The sequence below is a fragment of the Moschus berezovskii genome, chromosome 21, assembly GCF_049115385.1.
Source record: "Moschus berezovskii isolate FMDL1 chromosome 21, NW_MosBer_1.0, whole genome shotgun sequence".
Classification (NCBI taxonomy): Eukaryota; Metazoa; Chordata; class Mammalia; order Artiodactyla; family Moschidae; genus Moschus; species Moschus berezovskii.
The window spans coordinates 24906313-24927421 of record NC_142480.1 but is presented as its reverse complement, the minus strand read 5'-3'; the positions used below and the strand labels follow the sequence as shown (position 1 = coordinate 24927421).

General features: G+C 34.4%; 1 protein-coding gene across 2 annotated transcripts in view; it reads right to left on the bottom strand.

Moving 5' to 3' along the window:
- BAZ1A (bromodomain adjacent to zinc finger domain 1A) overlaps positions 1 to 21109 on the bottom strand; it is an 86592-nt gene that overhangs the window by 7829 nt on the left and 57654 nt on the right. Inside the window, exons 13-21 of one of the 2 annotated variants that reach the window (XM_055418235.2) lie at positions 18847 to 18942; positions 18499 to 18723; positions 17180 to 17345; positions 16683 to 16796; positions 13729 to 13853; positions 10464 to 11060; positions 8422 to 8585; positions 7594 to 7748; positions 6404 to 6552 (exon numbers count right to left, since the gene is read on the bottom strand). In XM_055418235.2, the coding sequence (XP_055274210.1) occupies positions 6404 to 6552; positions 7594 to 7748; positions 8422 to 8585; positions 10464 to 11060; positions 13729 to 13853; positions 16683 to 16796; positions 17180 to 17345; positions 18499 to 18723; positions 18847 to 18942 (1791 nt within the window). The remainder of the gene's footprint in view (positions 1 to 6403; positions 6553 to 7593; positions 7749 to 8421; positions 8586 to 10463; positions 11061 to 13728; positions 13854 to 16682; positions 16797 to 17179; positions 17346 to 18498; positions 18724 to 18846; positions 18943 to 21109) is intronic. The other variant, XM_088829493.1, reaches the window with a different exon arrangement.

Here is a 21109-nt window from a genome sequence, read left to right as displayed (position 1 = left end):
TACTTCACAAAAAGACCATGTTGATATTAAAAACAAAAAATTCATGATAAAGAAAATTTGCTGAGCCACACCTTGTTTATAATACGAAGAATTACTTAAATCCGTAAAACAAATGCTTGGGGATTTCAACAGTTAAAAAAGAAAAATAACTTAGGGCAATGTGTTCTCAATCCAGCAATCTAGTTCTTTGTATCAAATCTTGATCTTATTTAGAAAAGTGACTAAATACAATAACAAGTCAGCTACTATTCATATGAATCAAGAATGTTACTGCCTCATCTGCAGATAAAAGATGGATTGCTCTTTAAGTTAAGTATCAATCATATTTGAGGTTTCTTTTGGGGCTAATGAAAATGTTCTGAAGTTAGATAGTGGTGGATAACTGTACAATTGTGAATATATTAAAAATCACTGAACAATTTAAAAAGGGTGAATTTTATATATGTGAAATATGGTTCAATAAAACTGTTACTAAAAATATCAATTATGTATAAATGCCAACTACATTGCTTTCTATATCTAAGAAAATATTATTTTTAAAATAAGGTAGATTTAAAAAATGTTAATACCCCATTAAAAAGAACTTTCAGTGCCAATTTTTATACAGAAACATTTGAATCTATTAAGAATCATTTGACTGGATGCTATTAATCTAGCTAGTCTATCATTTTACATTGGCATGTAATATTGACCTTGAATTGATCTTCACTACTGCAACTACCTTAGTTTTCCTAAGACATTATACTTAATTATAAAGTGCTTACCACATCACGTCAAAATTCTGCAAGATATATCCTCAAATGAAATCTCATGGATAGCAGCATGACAATTAAGAAAACATAGGCTATGGAGTCAATCTGCCTTGATGTGAGTACTAGCTCCCCTATATAGCTTGGGGAAGTTACTTAAGCTGCCTCAGGTACCTCAGCAGCAGTATGTGGCTAGCTTATACCTCTGAGTGCTGTTGGGAAGATTAAATGAGATAATACACATAAGACATGTAAACTCTCTGTCACAGTGTAAATGCTATTGTTGTTATCATTATTCCTGCATTGCATTTTTCCTCCAATATGCAGCATTTTAGAAGATATGAAACAAGTCTACTTAAGAAAATTTTAATATAGCTGGGAGGATGAAGATGTACACAATGAAGGGAAGTCATAAAGCAAGAGACCTGTCAAACACTAGCAGATCTTGAACTTTTGTTTTGACTGTTAGGCAGGAGGGAGAGACAGGACATGAAACCTAGGACCCATTCAATGTGGTGAATCTTCCCTTAAAAGTTAGGGCCCCGAAAGGCTGCATCTGTAAGTGTCAGGGTGGAAACAGGTACCACAAAAAAGGAAGCAGGCAAGGAAATCTGCTCATCTGGACCGTGATATTGGGTGGAAAGGGGAAATAAATCTATTTTAAGTAACGACAAGCAAAGGCTTGAACAGGTTTAAAACCTAAAAAAACACAAGATTTTAAAGTGGTCCAGGTGACCAGAGTTCCAGAAAAACATCTATTTCTGCTTTACTGACTATGCCGAAGCCCTTGACTGTGTGGATCACAATAAACTGTGGAAAATTCTGAAAGAGATGGGAATACCAGACCACCTGACCTGCCTCTTGAGAAATCTGTATGTAGGTCAGGAAGCAATAGTTAGAACTGGACACGGAACAACAGACTGGTTCCAAATAGGAAAAGGAGTACGTCAAGGCTGTATATTGTCACCCTGCTTATTTAACTTATATGCAGAGTACATCATGAAAAATGCTGGGCTGGATGAAGCACAAGCTGGAATCAAGATTGCCAGGAGAAATATCAATAACCTCAGATACGTAGATGATACCACCCTTATGGCAAAAAGTGAAAAAGAACTAAAGAGCCTCTTGATGAAAGTGAAAGAGGAGAGTGAAAAGTTGGCTTAAAGCTCAACATTCAGACAAATCATAGCATCTGGTTCCATCACTTCATGGCAAATAGATGGAGAAACAGTGGAAACAGTGGCTGACTTTATTTTTGGGGGCTCCAAAATCACTGCAGATGGTGACTGCAGCCATGAAATTAAAAGATGCTTACTCCTTGGAAGAAAAGTTATGACCAACCTAGATAGCATATTAAAAAGCAGAGACCATTACTCTGCCAACAAAGGTCTGTCTAGTCAAGGCTATGGTTTTTCCAGTGGTCATGTATGGATGTGAGAGTTGGACTGTGAAGAAAGCTGATCACTGAAGAATTGATGCTTTTGAACTGTGGTGTTGGAGAAGACTCTTGAGAGTCCCTTGGACTTCAAGGAGATCCAACCAGTCCATCCTAAAGGTATCAGTCCTGAATATTCATTGGAAGGACTGATGTTGAAGCTGATAACTCCAATACTTTGGCCACTTGATGTGAAGAGCTGACTCTTGAAAAGACCCTGATGCTGGGAAAGATTGAAGGTGGGAGGAGAAGGGGACGACAGAGGATGAGATGGTTGGATGGCATCACCGACTCAATGGATATGTTGAGTGGACTCTGAGAATCAGTGATGGACAGGGAGGCCTGGTGTGCTGCAGTCCATGGAGTCGCAAAGAGTCAGACACGACTGAGCAACTGAACTGAACTAATGACCTCAGGTATGGCAGAAACAAGGGCAAATCTCTGCAATGAAGAAACTTCTGCAGATTAAGTTCTACAGAGTGACAGTTAATAGTCAACACCCACAAGGCCCATGTGGAAACAAATCACTATAAGAAAGAGCCTGCAGAATCTGACCCATAAAGAGGCATGAGACACAGAATTAGACACTATATAAAATAACTGTTTAACATGTCTTAAGAAATAAACATTTGAAAATATGCATAAATGAACAAGGCATTTGAAAAAGCATCTGCATCTCTAAAAATAATTGAGATTTCTAACTCAATCAGAGAAGGAGAAAAATGGATGGGTCAAATGATTCTTTAGACAAAGCTAAAGAGAAATATTAGAAAAGAGGGACATAAATGCAATAATATAGTTCATGTGATTTACTTCCATCCTCTCATTTTGTGCTTCTATTTATCCTAATTTTCTAATGTAAGTCTTCATGGAAAGTTCTGGCCTAAGTGGGACTCTCCAAGGAAGAAGGCAACAAGAGTTGCTAGTTCAAAGATCTTAAAGAAATATTTCTGGTCAAAATCAGAGGGTATTCTTATTGGTAATGGCAAGAAATAAGACTGCAGAGACCAATGTGGAAGAATGGAAGAAAAATTATGACAAATCTTTGGAACATTAAAAGTCTTGACTCAAAGGCTGGTGAAACTATGGGTTTTGATCAAAGAGGTGCTTTAAGAAAATTAACCCAGTGGTAGCTCCATTTTTAACCTACCTACTCCAATCCATTTAAAATGTTCTGAATATGAAATATAAATGGATGTCTATATTTTCCTATTTTCATATAACTACTTAAAAAAGGATAAAAAATAGTATATAAAATTGATTCCATTTTTTCTGTTAATTGTTTTCTCATCTTAAACTTTGTTTCTCCAGATTATACAGTTCTTAAGGGCAGAATTGTCTTTCATTTTCCATTAAGCTAGCACAGATAAATTCCTCAAGATATTGCTAATTAAATGCATTTTACTAATATAAAATATTGGTAGATTCATATGATCAAATATCACACCAGGAAATTTTATGCTGTTAACTGCCACTATATAGTAATTCATGTCACCATACCAGGCAGGCTTCCCTAGGAAATAAAACAATAACATCTCCTACTCCAGAATTCTCCCTATGCTCATAAAGGAAAAAATAATGTGAATAAATACTATATGTAAAACAAGTACACGTAAATTCCATAGATGTTCATTCTTTAACAATAACTAAGTATACTAAGGTTCAACAATGTTTTTTATATAACAGGGTAAAACAGTTTGATTAGCTGAGGTATGAAATGTATCAAGAGAAAGAAAAATTTTAGGAAGATATCGTTTTATAAGCTTGCCCTCAACCCTATTGTCTCCAAAAAACCAAATTTAAGGTTTTTCCTTCAACAGCTAAAAATATAAATCAATATTCAGCGGTAAAGTAAAATCATAATTCCTTAAAAATAAAAAATTCTTTAAAAAGTTAAATATTTACCATGTCTCACACTAGATTGATCTTCCTCTTTTTCTTGTCCCTTTTTTTTTCTATCTCCCTTTTTGATCTTAATATAATTTCTGTGCTACCAAGTTTCAAATTGATAAAGTTAGTTTGACAATTTCCCCCCCCATAGCTTAAGGGTTTAACCATAAGCATGACTTAATAAATTATTAAATTATCAACCTAAAACAGTTATCATATCTTACCTAAAATTAAGTGAAATATGATTATGTTCCCCAAGTTAAAAAAGCCAAGTTTTATCAATGTGATTGATCACTAGAATAAGAGGGACATCTAGAGAAGGTGGAACATAAGTAGAAATTTTATTTCTTACTCGATTCTTCAAGAAACTGAAATAATTTCTGAAGTGAAACTGGGAAAATTCCTACTATAGTTAATTTGCCATGTTAAAAATTATCAAAAATAGAGAATTTTAATGTTTTCTATCTCAAACATTCATAAAGTGGAACACCCTTTTCTCTCCTAGATTAAGTATATATTCTTGATTATCTTGCTCTAAATATTTAGACTACCTTAAAACCCTAGAGGCACTTCCATTTCCTGCTGTCTCATTCAGAATAGATCATTCAAAGGCTTAAAGAATTACAGACACCAGTTCTATTAACTTTGAGGCAGCAATGGTAGATGGTAACATCCATTATTATAAATGATCAACATCTGACTCTTGACCAACATTTACAAAGTAAGGTAAGCTGAACACTTACAAAATAAGTAAGGTAAGTTGAACTTGTCTTATTTCATTTATTTTTCTTTTATGTCTCAGGATGAAATGAATGTCTAAACACTGCTGTATACAAACAAGCATAGGGAACACTATAGTTCTCTGCTCTTGTATAATCTATTAGATGTAAACTGCAATATCTCTCAGTGTCAACTTTTTCCCTTTGTCTAAATATTTAATAAAAGGTACTGATGAAAATACAAACATATTAATAAATTTGATCCCCCCTCACCAAACCTATAAATTGCTTTAATTGATGGAAATTTCAGAAGTGGAAAAATCAGCAGAATTACATTTTATTCCCATACCCCTTTTGGAATCACAGAATTAATAGTAGTAATAACATTTTACATGTATGAGAGTCCTATAACTTAAAAATAACTTTTAACTGAAATAACTGTAAATTCACATGTGTTTGTAAGAAACAATACAGAGATCCCTTATATATATAATTTGATTTCTACACAAAGTATTAGGAAATACTGAAGGTACAATAACAGTGATACAACAAACACAAATTTGAATCTTTGTGATTTCATGTATTTTATTTCTTACAAATGTTACTTTCAATGTGAAAAGTGAGTTATTAAGCTCATGGTGGAATTCTCAATTTATAAGAAAATTAAAATATGGACAGACATTAGAACAATGAGATACTAACTACAAATTCTTCATTTTAAAAATATTTATGAATATACTAATGTTTCAAGCACCATGTATCTATGAAAACTTTGTTCTTTCTACTCAAAACATTAACATTCAAGTCATTTTTAAAGGATTTTAGTCTACTCAAGACTCTCTCTCAATATGAGATCAAAAGGATATGGTTTAAAACAACTGTTTCTTCCAGTACCTCACTATTGAGATATAAACTATCTCAATATAATGAATTATAAATTAATTCAGTTTTTTAGAAAGACCACAGCGAACTAGAGGCAGTTATGATATGAAAATTGATTTGGAACTTGAAACATATTTTCCTAAAAACATAAGGATTATGTTTCCTAGATTAGTCCTAAAAAGCACATTAATTTCATAACTACTGAAACACACTCATGATAGAATTATTTCTGTCATACTAACCATAGATTGTAGAGCACTTTCTCATCTATGTACCCTGAAACACTTGGTATTTCTGATTTAGCACTTCGTACACATGCTCAGGTGAGTGACCCACATTATTAAACCATACCCTTAATGGGGGGCATTTAAGTATTTTCTTTGAGTTCTGTTTTAAATGACAATACATTTATGTATAGTGTTTGATTATTCTGGGTCTAGCGAGTCACAGGACTTGGTAATCTCTTTGGAAGAAACATTCATAAAAGAGACTGACAGAAATAGTTAAACAGACATTCACTGAAATGAATGAATACCTAGAATAAATTTTTAAAGTATTATTAAATAAATCTCACCTGAAAGAACTTATATTTTAAAATGGAAATGTAATTTCAAAATTTTCAGATTAGTTGATCAATTTTATTCTGTCAGCCAGTAAAGTTCTATTAATTAAGGGGTAATTGAAAAGCATTTAAAATATAACATTTTGAATTAAAAACAGATACTTACCAAGTGGAGCTTTTAGAAAACGCCTCTCAATACCCTGTTCTATTTGAAAAAGTGCCATTGCAAGATGATGAACCACATTGCTCACTGACTGTGGTGTACTTGCATTGGTTGAGACAGTACTTGGAGATTCTGTTTTTATGCCCAAAAGTCTACAATTAAAACATTGAAAAGTTTATAGTACTTAAAACCACTATTAGATGAAACTTGACTCCACTGACTTATCCAAATCCTTACTTATACCTGTGTAAGAAATGGTTTCCTCAATCTCTAGGAGTTCTCATAAGCCAACAGGAAAGGGAGAGAAAAACATGAATCAAGAGCTAAACTATCATGTCATTTAGGCACATCACAAGGGCAAATACAGAGAGGAGGGAAGGTGGATGAGAGAAGGCTTAGAAGGCTTTAGGAAAGAAACCTTAGACGGCTCTAAGGAAAGAAACCTTTTACTTATAGCTGTCTCCTAACTAGTTCTTTGGCCTCCAGTCTTACCCCCTTTGCAATAAATCTCCATGCTGCACCTAAAACGATCATTTAAAAATGCAAGCTCATTTATTCAAAACCTGTATGTCTTCCCTCCCAGTTTCATATCCTCTCCACCCTTTAGGTCTCAGTTTCACAGTCACTTTCTCTAGCATTTCCTTTGCTGTCTTCCATATTCTCCTATGTATCAATGTCACATTTCCACTGGGTATTTACTTCTACCAGAACTCTGACACTGCTCTATAATTGCTAGCTTAAGGTCCCTCCACCATTTCTTTCTAGACAATAAACTTATCCTAAGGGCAGATGCTATCTGAAAAAGTAAAAGTATCTGTCTATAGAGAAATCAGTTCTGATTAATAGCTCAAATAATATTTTAGTCTATTACAGTTTACCAAGTTTTCTTACAGAAAAGAAAAATGGATAATGTAAAGCTACTTTCTGAAATTAATAAAACTTTAAGTTCAAAGACTTTTTAAAAACTTGAATAACTATCATCCTAACAAGTTGTCTTTCAGCTGCTTTAGTACTAAGAGAGGTAACAGAGAACTTGTGGTTTAGCAAAATCATCATTTCAGTGGTTATAAATATTAATGTCCTCATAATAAGATTTTAAGACAATTTTTTGAAGAAAAAGAAACATTTTCTTAAAAACAAACATAAAATGGCAAGAAAAAGTGACGATTACTTTAGAAAAATCCTTTTTGTACCTGTCTTTTACTATGACCTTTGCTTGCTCATCAATTTCCATCTCCTCTACATCTTCATTCACAGTTTTAATTATCCCGTTTTCCTTGTTTTCCTCATTTAACAGCTCATACCGTCCACTTTCTAACGCTGACCTCCAGACGTGTCGGTCTGTAACCTGTAACAAAACTCAAATTTACTAACCCTGAAAAATGGCATGTACTGTTCCTAAGAAGTATGAAGTTCAATGTACATATGAAAAATTCATGATATTCTAGAACAGATTGTGAATCAAAAAGAGATCTAAAAATAAGGTTACTAAGTGGCCAAAATGGAGTTCATATCATTCATAGATGGAAGCTTTAATACCTTACTCTCTATATAGTGAAATTATAAATGACTCTAAGGTTGGTCACCTGAGAGTAGCAAAAAAGTGACAGATGACAGAAAAGGAATGAACAGAACACACATATCAAGCATGAATTACTTACAGATTTTAAAAAGGTAACAAAGAAACCAACAAACAAACCAGACTCAGCAGAGCAGGCAGGAGCTAGTCAAGGAAGAAGAAAATATCCTTATACATTTCAACATCTTGGATGAAAATACCGTAAAACAGATATTTTTAAAATAGCAAAAGTTAATATTAAAAAAGGTTTTAAGAAAGATTTCTATCTATATATATAATTTGATACAGGGAAATAAAATTAGTTATTATAAAAAATGCATCACTCCTGCTATTTATTCAGAACACACATGCCTATCTCAAATAAGTTAACAAACATAAAATATCAAATAAATTACCAAAATTCTGGTAATGAGGCAAGATAAAAATGGGAACAGGTACAAACCTTGATTGCTCCTAATGTTCCTTGGTAGATTCTGTCTTCAATATCCAAAAGAAAATCTCTCAGCCTCAACTCAAGCTGTCTTTCTGCAGACATCTGGGATGGATCATACACATTGGAAGATCTTCCCCGACTATATGTAGGTTTACTATCAGTTTGAGGTTTGTCTGAAATAGTTATCAAACATCTTTATTATGATTTTCTCATTAAAAAATATAATTACCCGTATGACTGTATGATTGTTAGACGGTGTATATAAAAACACCTAGTAAGTTCTCAAGTATGGGGAAAAAAAGAAGCAAATGTTTGCACATCATTTATCTGATAAGGGACTTGTGCCTATCCAACAGAATATATAAAGAACTCTTACAGCTCAATAAAAAGACAAATAATACAACTAAAAAATGAGCAAAGGATCTGAACACACTTTTCTTTCTTTCTCTCTCTTTTTTTTTTTGCTGTGCCATGAAGCTTGCAGGATCTTAGTTTGATGACCAGGGATTGAATGCAGGCCCATGGCAGTGAAAGTGTTGAGTCCTAACCATTCGACCACCAGGGAATTTCCCTAAACACATTTTTCTTTGGCCAATAAAACCATGAAAAGATGCTCAACATCATTAGTCATTTGGGAAATGCACATCAATACCACAATGAGATACCACTTCACACCTCTACAGTGGCTAGAATAAAAAAGTCTGATAACAAGCGTTAAGAGGGGTGTGGAAAAATTTAACCTTCAATATACAATAGTGAGCCACTTCAAGAAAAAAACTGATGACAGTTCCTCACATGATTAACAGAATTACTATAGTGCACAGTGATGAGGTGTGCATGCCGAGTTGCTGCAGTTGTACCCAGCTCTTTGCAACCCTATGGACTGTAGCCCACCATGCACCTCATGGGATTTTCCAGGCAAGAATACTGGAGTGGGTTGCCATGCCCTCCTCCAGGGGATCTTCCTGACCCAGGTATCAAACCTGAGTCTCCTGAGTCTCCTGCATTGCAGGCAGATTCTTTACAACTTGAGCCATTGAGGAAGCCATATGACCCAGTAATTTCACTCTTAGGTATATACCCAAGAGAAATAAAAACATATGTCAGTAAAAATTTATACACAAATGTTCAAAGCAGCATTCTCCATAATAGCCAAAAGGCAGAAGCAATAGAAATATCCATCAACTAACATATGGATAAGTAAAATGCACTTAAATGTAGTATACAATGAACATAAAGAGAATGAAGTACTGATATATGGTACAACTTGAATGAACCTTGAAAACATTATGCTAAGCAAAAGAAGCCTGTCACAAAAGACCATATATTACACAACACCAGTTTTGGGGATAATGAAAATGTTCTAAAATTGACTGTGTGAGATATCTAAGAATACATAAAAAACTACTGAATTGTACACTTTAATTAAGGGTGAACTGTATGATAAATGAATTAAATCTCAACAAAGCTGTTAAAGAACTGTGATCAACAATTCTTAGAGCACTAGTCATGGTAATAATATAACCCTAAATTTAAGATCACTCTACCTAGAAAACCCCATTTACACCTAAAAATGCCTTACTTCTTTCTCTTATGTGTTGTCAACAGACCAGCCATCAAACAGAAAATACTGCTACCTCAACTGTCCTTGCAGCCCATCTCCTAAGCTGTGATCACTAATAGAACCTGTCCCTGAACCCTCAGCTAATACTTTAGTTAGTGACCTCACTCATTATTAGATCTCAAAACTCGATGGTAACCCTAGTGCCTCAGGTATTCAATCTACTGATCAAACAATGAGCTCAGATACAGCATGTAACTTCTTATATTGTTAGGATGTATTTCTCATAGTCCAAGTGGAACCCAGGAGAATCTAGAAAACCTTATTTCTCTAACCGGCAAATTTCTCTAACTCAAGAACTGAGAGCATTGTCCAGATGAAAGAGAAAGTGTTTTAAATACAGCTCTTGATAGTTTGAAAAATGTTTACACCTGAGCCAGAGATTATAGGAAAAGAAAAATAAAGGAAATAGGTTTCATTGAAAACTTACCTGAAAAATGAAATTTCTCTTCAGAAAATCGGGCTAGCTGTGCACATATTCTGCTTTTCTCTTGCAACAAAGTTTCTTTTAAGGCACTTTCTCTATGTCCTCTAGAGTTAAGGGCTTCAATCAGCTGATCCAGCTGTTCACAGGAACTGTAAAAGCACCACCGATTCGGTTTATGCACTGGTTTTGGCAGCTGCACAGTATCATCACATGGACCGTGGTCAATGCTGGAGGTAGATTCAGACATCAAAGAATCTCCAGTTTTAGTGGATACCTGAGGCGCTTGAGACTGTACATTATTCTGAAATGATGAAGGTCTAGGCAACAGCATGTCTTCAGTGAGACCAGAATAATCCTCTTCAATAAACAGTCCAGGAATAGAAGGGAAAATCCAATACCGCCTGTACATGCGGTCACGGCCCAAGGGAAAGATATTGGTACATGCTATGGCACTCTGGATTTTTTCTAAGAGCTCTTTCTCTTTTCGTTGGTGTTCCTGTTTTAAAACTTCTTCCTCCTCAGGAGTAAGAGGCTCTCTTGTTACACAGTTGACCTCTTCTTGCCTTGTAAATTCTTTAAATCCATTTTGTCTCCTTTTCCCTGTAATTGAAACCATCATCATATTTTAATTTTTCACTAGAAAAACATGACACAAGCTACCCCAAGTTACTATACATTATGGAGTAAACTATGTGCCACTCCCACATACCCCCAATTTGTAGGCTGAAGTCCTAAACCCCAATGTGACTGAATTTGGAGACAAGGCCTTTAAGGAGGTAATTAAGGTCAGACTGGTGTCTTTAAACAAGAGGAGGGGAGAGCAGGACACTCTTTCTCTCCACTTGTGGGTGAGGAAAGGTCATATGAGGACGCAGTAAGAAGGTGCTATTACCAGCTGAGAAAGGCCTCACCAGAAATTAACCCTGCTGGCACCCTGATCTTGTACCTCCAGTCCCCAGAACTGTGATAAAAAATTTTGTTGTTTAAGCCACAGTCTGTAACATTTTGTTATGGCAGAATGAACAGCCTAATATACTATGTTAATAAGAAGTTGGCACACTTATATACTATCTCCATACTGGAGAGTGTGCCAGAGTCTGTTAGTTATTCTGCAAGATATTCAGTCCTTCTTCTAAGGCAGAAGTTAGCAAACCACTTCAATGAAGGGCTAGCTAGTTAATATTTTAGGCTGTGTGGGTCATATGGTTTCCATCACAGCTACCTAACTCTGCCACTGTAGCACGAAAGCAGTCACAGACAATCTGCAAATGAATCAGCATGGCTATACCTTTATTTATGGTCACTGAGTCTGAATTTCATGTGATTGTCACAAAGTATCACTCTTTTAAATTTTTTTCCCAACTATTTAAAAATGTAAAAACCCTTTCAGGCTCATGGGTGATATTAAAACAGGGGGCAGGGCGGATTTGGCCAATGGGCTGTTCTTTAACAACCACTGCTTTAAGGTAACAGAAGCCTTAATCATTAGTAGGTACCTAGCAATCCAAGCGGAGAAGGCAATGGCACCCCACTCCAGCACTCTTGCCTGGAAAATCCCATGGATGCAGGAGCCTGGTAGGCTGCCATCTATGGGGTCTCACAGAGTTGGACACAACTGAAGCAACTTAGCAGCAGCAGCAATCCAAGAGAAGGACAACATTTCCCAGACCCTCTTTCCCCAGTAAATATGGCTACATTAGAAACTACTGGTCAAAGAGATGGAAGCAGAAGCATTGTTTGTAACCTCTGGGTTATGCCTCTTTTTCCCCTTTCCCTAGATAGAATGGAGACAGGATGATAAATCATCTTGGAACATGAGGATGGCAGCAAACCCTCAAGGATGACAGTACCAACAAAACAGAAGGAGCCTAAATTCCTGGCTGGGCTTTTATGCTATGTTGAAGAATTAGACTTCTCTCCTGTTTCAGTCATTGCCAAATTGTTTAAATGGTTGGGGGGTGTTTCTTCTTTTCTTTTGCCTGAAAGGGTTTGTGTAAGATTGGAATTATCTGCTTCTTTGAAATTTGGCAGAATTCACCATAAAGTCGCCTAGGAATGATGTTTTCTTTATAGGAAGGTTTTTAATACTAACTCAACAGTTTAAGACCATTCACATTTTTAATCTTTGTATTAATTCATTTCTATAATTTGCATTTTTTCTAGGATTTCGCTTTTTGCCCTCTATTTTCAAATTTACTGCTATTAAATTGCTGTGTTATCCCCTTATCTTTAAATTTCTACTCTATCTCTAGTTATGCTGCTTCAATTTTTAGTCCTAATTTTTTTTATTGTGACCACTCACCCCCCTGAAGGTCAATTCAACAAAGGTTTATCTAGTTTGTGTCTTTTTCAAAGAATAAACTTCTGACTTTGGTTTTTTTTCTCTATTACAGTTTTATTTTCTATTAATTTCTACTCATATCTATTGTCTCCTTATATTTAGGGAGATTATTCTAGTTTTTACCTCTAACTTCTTAAATGAATGCCTAGCACAATTTGCCTTTCTACTTTCCTAATATGTATTAAAGCTATAAATTTTCCTTTAAGTAGAGGGACTGGATCCAACAAGTATGGACTTGTATGGACTATATCCATCAATATGCAGTATTAATTAGTTTTAAATATTTTAACATTTCTATTAGGGCTTCTCCTTTGAAACTCTACTTAGAAGTATGTTCTAAATTCTAATAGCGTAAGATTGGTTTTGGATTTCCAAATCGATTGCATTTCAGTCAGAGAATACAGCCTCCATGATATTGTATAAGAGATTTTCTTATACAATAACCATTTAAAAAAATAATGTAAAAAATAACCATTTAAAAAATAATGTAAAAAAACAGATACTGTCCAAATTAGAGGCACAGAATAAACTTAAGTATCTCCTTTAACAGTTATCAAATGAAAATGGCTGGAGATCCTCAGAAGTAACTTGTATCACAAGCTTTCAAAAAATGTATTTCCTTTGATCCAGCAACTTATGAGATTACTTTAAGGCAGCAGAGATTTCCATTCTCAGCAATATGACACCAGTTACAAGCGTTACTGATCTTTGCATCTCTAGTATCTAAGAGGCATTCAATGTTGAATCGGTACATTATAGAATAAAAATTTCTACTTGGTCAACATAAAGTAGCAAATACAAAAAATCAACAACACACCTTGGAATCACAAATGGAAGTAGCCTAATATATATTTCAGAATAGTGAACTGATACAATGCCTTATCAATTAAACACAAGCAAGCACGCCCGTGAGACGTTCTGCATTACCCCTGCTGCCGCTCTTGTGTGGTCCCGGGTCATCTTCATCTTCAGTGACTGTCTCCTGGTCTGGGTCCTTTTGCTCTATTTCTTTGCTCTCAGTGCTAGTATCAAAGTCTTCCCTGTCTTCCTCCCTTAAGGAGAAAAAATATTTATAATTCCATTCAAGAAATATTCACTGCCTGCCTATGAAGTGCCAGGGTTTATCCTTTGGGAAGTAGTGAACAAGATCATACAGAGTTTATAGTCTTGCAGATAATTATATAAATCATTGCACAATTACAATATGTAATAAATACTAAAAAAGAAGTTCAAAATGCTATGGAAGCACTTTGAGGAGAACTTGATCCCTAGTGCCAGGGATCAAGCAACGCTCGCTTAAAGAAGTGACGTTTAAACTGCAAGACTGAGGAGGCTGGGAGGGGTGAGGTGGCAGGTAAGAAGAAATCTTTATTTCTAGAAGAAGGAATAACCTGCAAATGCACTGAGCTCAAGGGAAAAGGAAGGAGCTTGTAATTTTGACAAGATTGTAAACAAAAAAGGAGCAATTTAAGATATGAATGAGAAAAATCAGGGCAAGATCATACTGGGCCTTGGCATTATTCAAAGAGCAATGGGGGTCGGTAGGGAGAAGCTACAGGGAAAAAGTGGAAGAGTTTAGAAAAGGGAAATGACATGATTAGAAGGTACTCTTGCTGCTATGTGGAAAATTATCTGAGATAGAAAGCAGATGAGGGAAGACCAGTAAAGAGGCCACTGTAATTAGTCCAGGTAGCTGGCTGGGAGGTAATGGGGACTCAGAGTATAGAAGGAGATAAGGAGACAAACAGTCAGGGGAAGAAGTAGACAAATTCAGATACATTAAGTAGGAATAATATGGATGTTTTATCACTGTATTGTCCAAATCAAAACTAAAGTTGCATGGAATTTGAATTCCACCATTTATGTTCTACATTCAAAGAGTTTTGCAAACTCAGTGTATTCAGGAGCCAGAGGGATAATGTAAATGAGTGAGCTTAAATGAGTACAAACATATGAAGTGGTGGGATCTATTACATGCCTAATTTATTTTTTTAAAAAACTGAAGACATCACAAGGAAAAAACAACTGCAACTATATGAGGCAATTAATATTAACTAAATTATAGTAATCATTTAACAATATATACATTTATCAAATCATTATTTTATATACCTTAAATGAATACAGTATTTTATCTATAACTGACATAATTGGAAAAATGTTTATAAAGTGTAAAAAAAAATTTGAGACATAGTTCACATACCATAAAAATCACCATTTTAAAGTGTACAACTCAGTGGTTTTTAGTAATATTAACAAGGTTGTACAATTACTGCCTCTATCTAATTCATCATCTCAGAAGAAAAACTGGATAGCCATTTTCAATTCCTTTTCCCTACTGACCCTGGTAACCACTGATTCTACTTTCTGCTCTGGATTTGCCTATTCTGGACTTTTCCTATAAACAGAATAATCACATGGTCTTCTGAGATTAGCTTCTTTCACCCAGCATAATGTTCCTAAAGTTCATCCATGTTGTAGCATGTATCAGAATTCCATTCCTTCTTATTTCTGAATAACATTCTGCTATAAGGAAATACCACAGAAGCAATATATTGTTTATCTGATTTGTTTAACTGATGGATTGATGAACTATTTTTTGGCTATTAAGAATAATGCTGCTATGAACTTTTATATATACATTTTTGGGTGAATGTATGCTCTTAATTTTCTTGGGTACATACCTAGGAGTGGAATTGCTGGCTACACGGTAACATATGGTTTGGACTGTTTGATGAACTGTCAAACTTATCCAAAGCAGCCACACTGCTTTACACATCCCTGTGAGCAATGTATGAGAATTCTAATCTCTTTATTCTCACCAACATATGTTATCATCCCTCAACTGAAATACTGCCATCTTAGTTTAAGTGTGAAGTACTATCTCATTGTGGTTTTGATATGCATTTCCCTAATGACTAATGATGTTGAGCATCTTTTTATGCGCTTCATATAGATCTTCTTTGAAGAAATGGCTGTTAAAATCCTTTGCCCATTTTTAAAACTGAGTTGTCTTTTTACTATTGAGTTGTATGAGTTCTTTATACATTCTGGATGTCAGACCATCATCAGATATATGATTTATAAAATTTTTTTTCTATTCTCTGGGTTGTTTTTTTAACTTTCTCAGTTTTCAATTTTGGTGAAGTCTATTTTTTGTTTGGTTGCTTTTAGTTTAGGTGTCATATCTATTATTAACTTTCTCAAGGTATCCAAATAAATTCCTTAAAGTATTACTGATGGCCATAGAAAATACAACTGTTCCGAGTTTGTGACCTATGATCTTAAGATGTAACAGGTATTTTTACATGTAAGTATAATCAAAAGTCAATATACTAAATTTGGAATACTGAGATTTTTAGAATTTCTTTTGAAGATTTTATTTTAGAATGATTATTTCTGCTAATTTTGAATATGATTTGCCATCTATAATATAGGAAAAGTTCCCACTTGTCTTCACAGCCAATCTTTATCCCTAATATGTCAATATGTAAAAAAATACTTTAGGCAGTCACTGAATTATTTAAGGTGCTGACATCTTCTCCCTCCACCTTCTACCAAAAGCTCCAATCTCTTCCTTAAAAAGCTTGAAGGAACTCTGTGAAACAGAGTACAACTGTGATGATGGTGATGGAAGGGAGAGATACTATTAGTAATGCTAGAATGAGTTTTAGATTCCCTGAAAGTGCTTTTTTTAAAAACAACAACAACAATACATGTTTATCTGAGGACTGTCTGTATGTAAACTTCATAGGCTTGCTGACACTATTACAAAACTACAGAAAATTAGTTTTCTAAAAATTTGGAAAGCATTTTAGAGTTTAAGGTGCTGACTTTTATTCTTTATGTCATCCAGATAAGCAGTGTAATTCAAACCATACCCAACAGATATATCTGCGATTGAATTTCTTTGCTCATCTTCCTTTAGTTTTTCTTGTTTCTCCTTCATTTTTTGTTCTTGCTCCTTAAGTTTCTCTTCTTTCCTTTTACGAATTCTGAAAGTTAAAATAAAATATTATAGTCTATATGATACTTTTAACTTTATCTTTAACCACCCAATTACAGAAAATGCTCCAAATGTTATGACAAAACTATAAAGTAATCTATTCATAACCTTTCAGCGGTAAGCCAGAGTCACATTGCAGCCCAACATGGTTTTATTTTTTTTAATAAATTTTATTATTATTATTATTTTTTTGCTGTGCTGTACACCATGTATGGGATTTTAGTTTCCTGACCAGGGAAACTAAACCCATGTCCCCAGAATTGTGAGTGTGGAGTCTTAGCCATTGGACTGCCAAGGAAGTCCCCAACATGTTTTTAGAGGCAAAGAAATAAACAGCTTTCATTAGCACAATGGACTATAATTATCTCTCACCTAGCAGCTGCTTCTTCCCTCTCTTTTCGATGTTGTTCTGCTTTTAACTCCCGGAACTCCTGTTTTGCTTGTCTTAATATGTCAACATAATCTTCAATGAAATCCCTAGTAGAAACTAGGGTCAGTAGTTTCCCACAGAGAGCATGAAGTATCTTCATCTTTTCTCCTGCCAAAAATTGGTAAATAACTTCTGGATTGTCAATGACAAGAAAAATCTTAATTTGTGGCTCAATGTGAAAATATTTAATAAAGACTAGGGAAGAGTCTCTTAAGATCAACTAGGCTAGTGGCATTTATGGAAAAAAGCAACTTTGAATCCAATTAACAGTTATGTTATATACAACACATTTCAAATACTAATAACTACCTTATATTCTAGTTAAACAGACATGAAAAACTTTCTAATTGCAAACAGTTAATTTTTACATTTGAATTTTAGGCTTATGTAGCTCATGTATGAAGTTCAAATCAAAACTAAGTTATAACCACATGAGACGCAAGACGTGGGTTCAATCCTTGGTACAGGATGATTCCCTGTAAGAAATGGCAACCTACTCTAGTATTCTTGCCTGGAGAATCCCTTGGACAGAGAGAGTTTGGCAGGCTACAGTCTAGAGTTGCAAAGAGACATGACTAAGTGACTGAGCACGCATACATGCACACACACACACAAATGGCAATAGGCAAATTGCTACTCAGAAAAGACTGCACAAAAACACTACCATAAATTTTAAAAATTATATGAATGTTAGATCAACTATACCACAATAAAAAATTTTTTAAACTACATGACTCTTAGGAATTAGGTACTCTTATTATATGTTTCCTTAAATAAGCATAATAAATTCAATACTATATATTTGTACATTACAATTTTTATTTTTATCTATAAAAGGAAGTAAAAAATAACTGTCTTAATTTTACATATTGTGCCTCACTGCTCAAACATTTACTCAACTGAATGTTAGAGTTCTGCAGCTACAGCTTACATTTCTGATATACCAATAAATAAAAATTAAAGCTAGCTAATTCCCACTTAACCTTCTAGACTTGCTAGATGTAGTAAACTAACCACACATTTTTAAAGTAATAGAAAATCCAAAGAGAAAAGACAAGAAAATCATAAATAATTAAAGTTAATATGAATAACAACTGTAGTTAATTTAGGTCACTATTTGAATTCCAACAATTTTTTTTTAAAAGACTGCTTTCTTTCTTTCTCTTTTAAAACTGAGTGTCATCTAAAATTTTCTCATCAGCTACCGAGTATTCTGGGCATAAGTAGGAAGGTTATACAAATTCTAACTTGCAAAGTTTACCTGGTGTCAAATCATACACTGAAGTGCTTGACAGTTTCTTCACTAGGCTGGGGTTGCTCAAACGAAGCTCCATGCAGGCATCATCTGTAGCATCAAACCCTCCTCGTTTCTGATACCTGTACTTTGCATTTGCTGATGTTACATCAGCACCTGAAGCTAAGATGTGTAGTCTCAGGATTTCAGAAAGAGTGCAGCTATCGAGATCCAAGCTTTTCAGACTGCAGCCTATAGTTGTTAAAAATGAAACAGTCATTTAGAATGTAAACAATAAGTCCTCAGTAATGTAAAATATACCTTTATAAAAATAAAAAGGCAATCAAAAAAACAAAAACAAAAACCCACACATACCCTGATGCAACTGCGGCCATGCAGCTGCCAAAGATGCAACTGCAGACAGTGCAGATTTTGTGGGGTCTGTATCTTCATCCAAAGCCTCTGTTAGATCTTTAAGGAAATAAATACTTTATTCTAGTGCAAATCAAAGCTTGAATATTTGGGAATAATGCCCTTTATTATAAAATGATGAAAGAAACAACAAACAGCTTAACATTCAGAAACCTCAAAAGAACTAACACTAAGTACCACAAGCATCATTCACATTCTGCCTAGGCTCCAACTAAAACTAAATCCTAAGACATGTACTACACACTAATTTTCCCCTTACTTAACAAAGAGAAGACAATTTCCAAGTTACCAACAAGATACACATACACATTCCAAAAAAATGGTAAAATACACTTTAAAATGAAAGACAAATTTCCTTGTTCAATATAACTTTAAAAAAAAGTCTACTTTGAAAATCAGAATCTATTTGAAGATATCCAAATCTTTCATAAATATTCAATTACAAATACTGAATCATAACAAAGTATAAGTTGTAATCATCACAAAACCAACACAGAAAAAGAGCTAAAAGAACTTAAAGACAATACTACTGTCATTTAACCACAGATTTATCTCTTCATTTAAATTGCCTGTTTTTATTTTGAAAACTCTCTGATTCATGAAACAATAGGAAGATATCCCTGTATTTTCTAAGTAAATTGCTTCAGCTTTGAAAACAATGCTTAAGCTACAAATAGGACCAAAGAGCAAGTCTACTGACACAAATATATTTAAACCATTAGGATATACAATTATTCCTTACATAGATAATAAAATTAAAATGTCACCAATGAAAAAACTTTTAAGCCGATAAAAAGCCCTTCTGCTCTACCACAGTAGACACAGCTTCAGACTAAGTCTCAGATAATGTAAATTCTACTCTTAGCTCTGTCCATCCCTAGTTCCTACCTAAGTAGCCTTTAGATCAGGCACTTAATTGGCTTCATTTTTTTTTATAGCGCTAAGTCAAGATCATCAGTTTTCAAATTCTTCAAGTATTTCTTGGAAGCACCATATAAAGTGAATGGAGATGATAATCCTGCTCATTCATCTTTTCAACTCTCCTACACTAGCAGGGAGGAATCCCTGTACAATTTGTAGGCCTCCATGAATTAGAGCTGGGAAATCACTGGTTCTGCGGTTCCTTCACTTTCTACTTTATGATTCCCTCCTCAAACTTCACAAGCTGAAAAAATGAACCTTAGAGAAAAGAACTGCTGTCCTTTACTAAAGGAAAAAGGCCCTTTGGGATTATGTCTGATTACAGTTACTGACAATTCCACGGCATTTGAAGCATAAACAGTACCACACAGGAGAAGTTACCTAACTAAATGTTACATATATACATAAGTTATTCCTACAAGGCCATGAATTTAGTTGAAATGACAGACATTACCATGTTCCTCACCAGGGAAATACTAGATGTAAAACTTTTTCCAATTTTCATTTTACATACAAAGACAAACAAACTTAAAATTAATATAGGCACTCTAAAATTAACAAATCCTAGTTAAAAAGCTGTATAAGTGTACTGGCTCTCTTCCTTTGCAGCAATTCAACTTATTTTATCTATAGTAAGTTATAATTTCCTAGAACAAAGGCTGTAAAGGCCTCAGGAAATGGACAACCAACAAAATGACAATTTACTTTTAGTTGTGTTTAACATGCTATAATACATATTCTTCAACTCAACTATCTACCAAATTGCTCTTTCAAGAAACTGTAAATATCATTCTAGGATTTATTTGCTGAGATAGTCACTTGGATACATCATACCAAGAGAATACAGCTAAACTGTGTGGGGATGACCACCTGAAACAGATACATTTATCATCATTGTAATCTAGAATCAGGTACACATAATTTCAACACTAAACAATAACACCTCAGCAATACACAAAACTATTATATATCGGGAGAATGCTTTTGTCCCTATACTTGTGAAAGGCATTTAGTCATGATGTAAGACTAAAGAGAGCAACTGATATTTACAATGTAAGAGTTAAAAGATTTCTGGTCGAAATTTCTAAGATTCAATATAAAAACAAGGAAGCCAAAAAAGTACATGTTCTTGACAGATAATTACTTCTTTGCCATATTATAAGGTAATAAAATGTAATCATTGCGAGGCTCCAGTCCAGAGTGCCTGAGTTTGTATCCATCACTTCTTATTAGCCACAAGTCTTTGGGCAAATTAATTAAACTCCTTAAGACTAAGCTGCTTTTA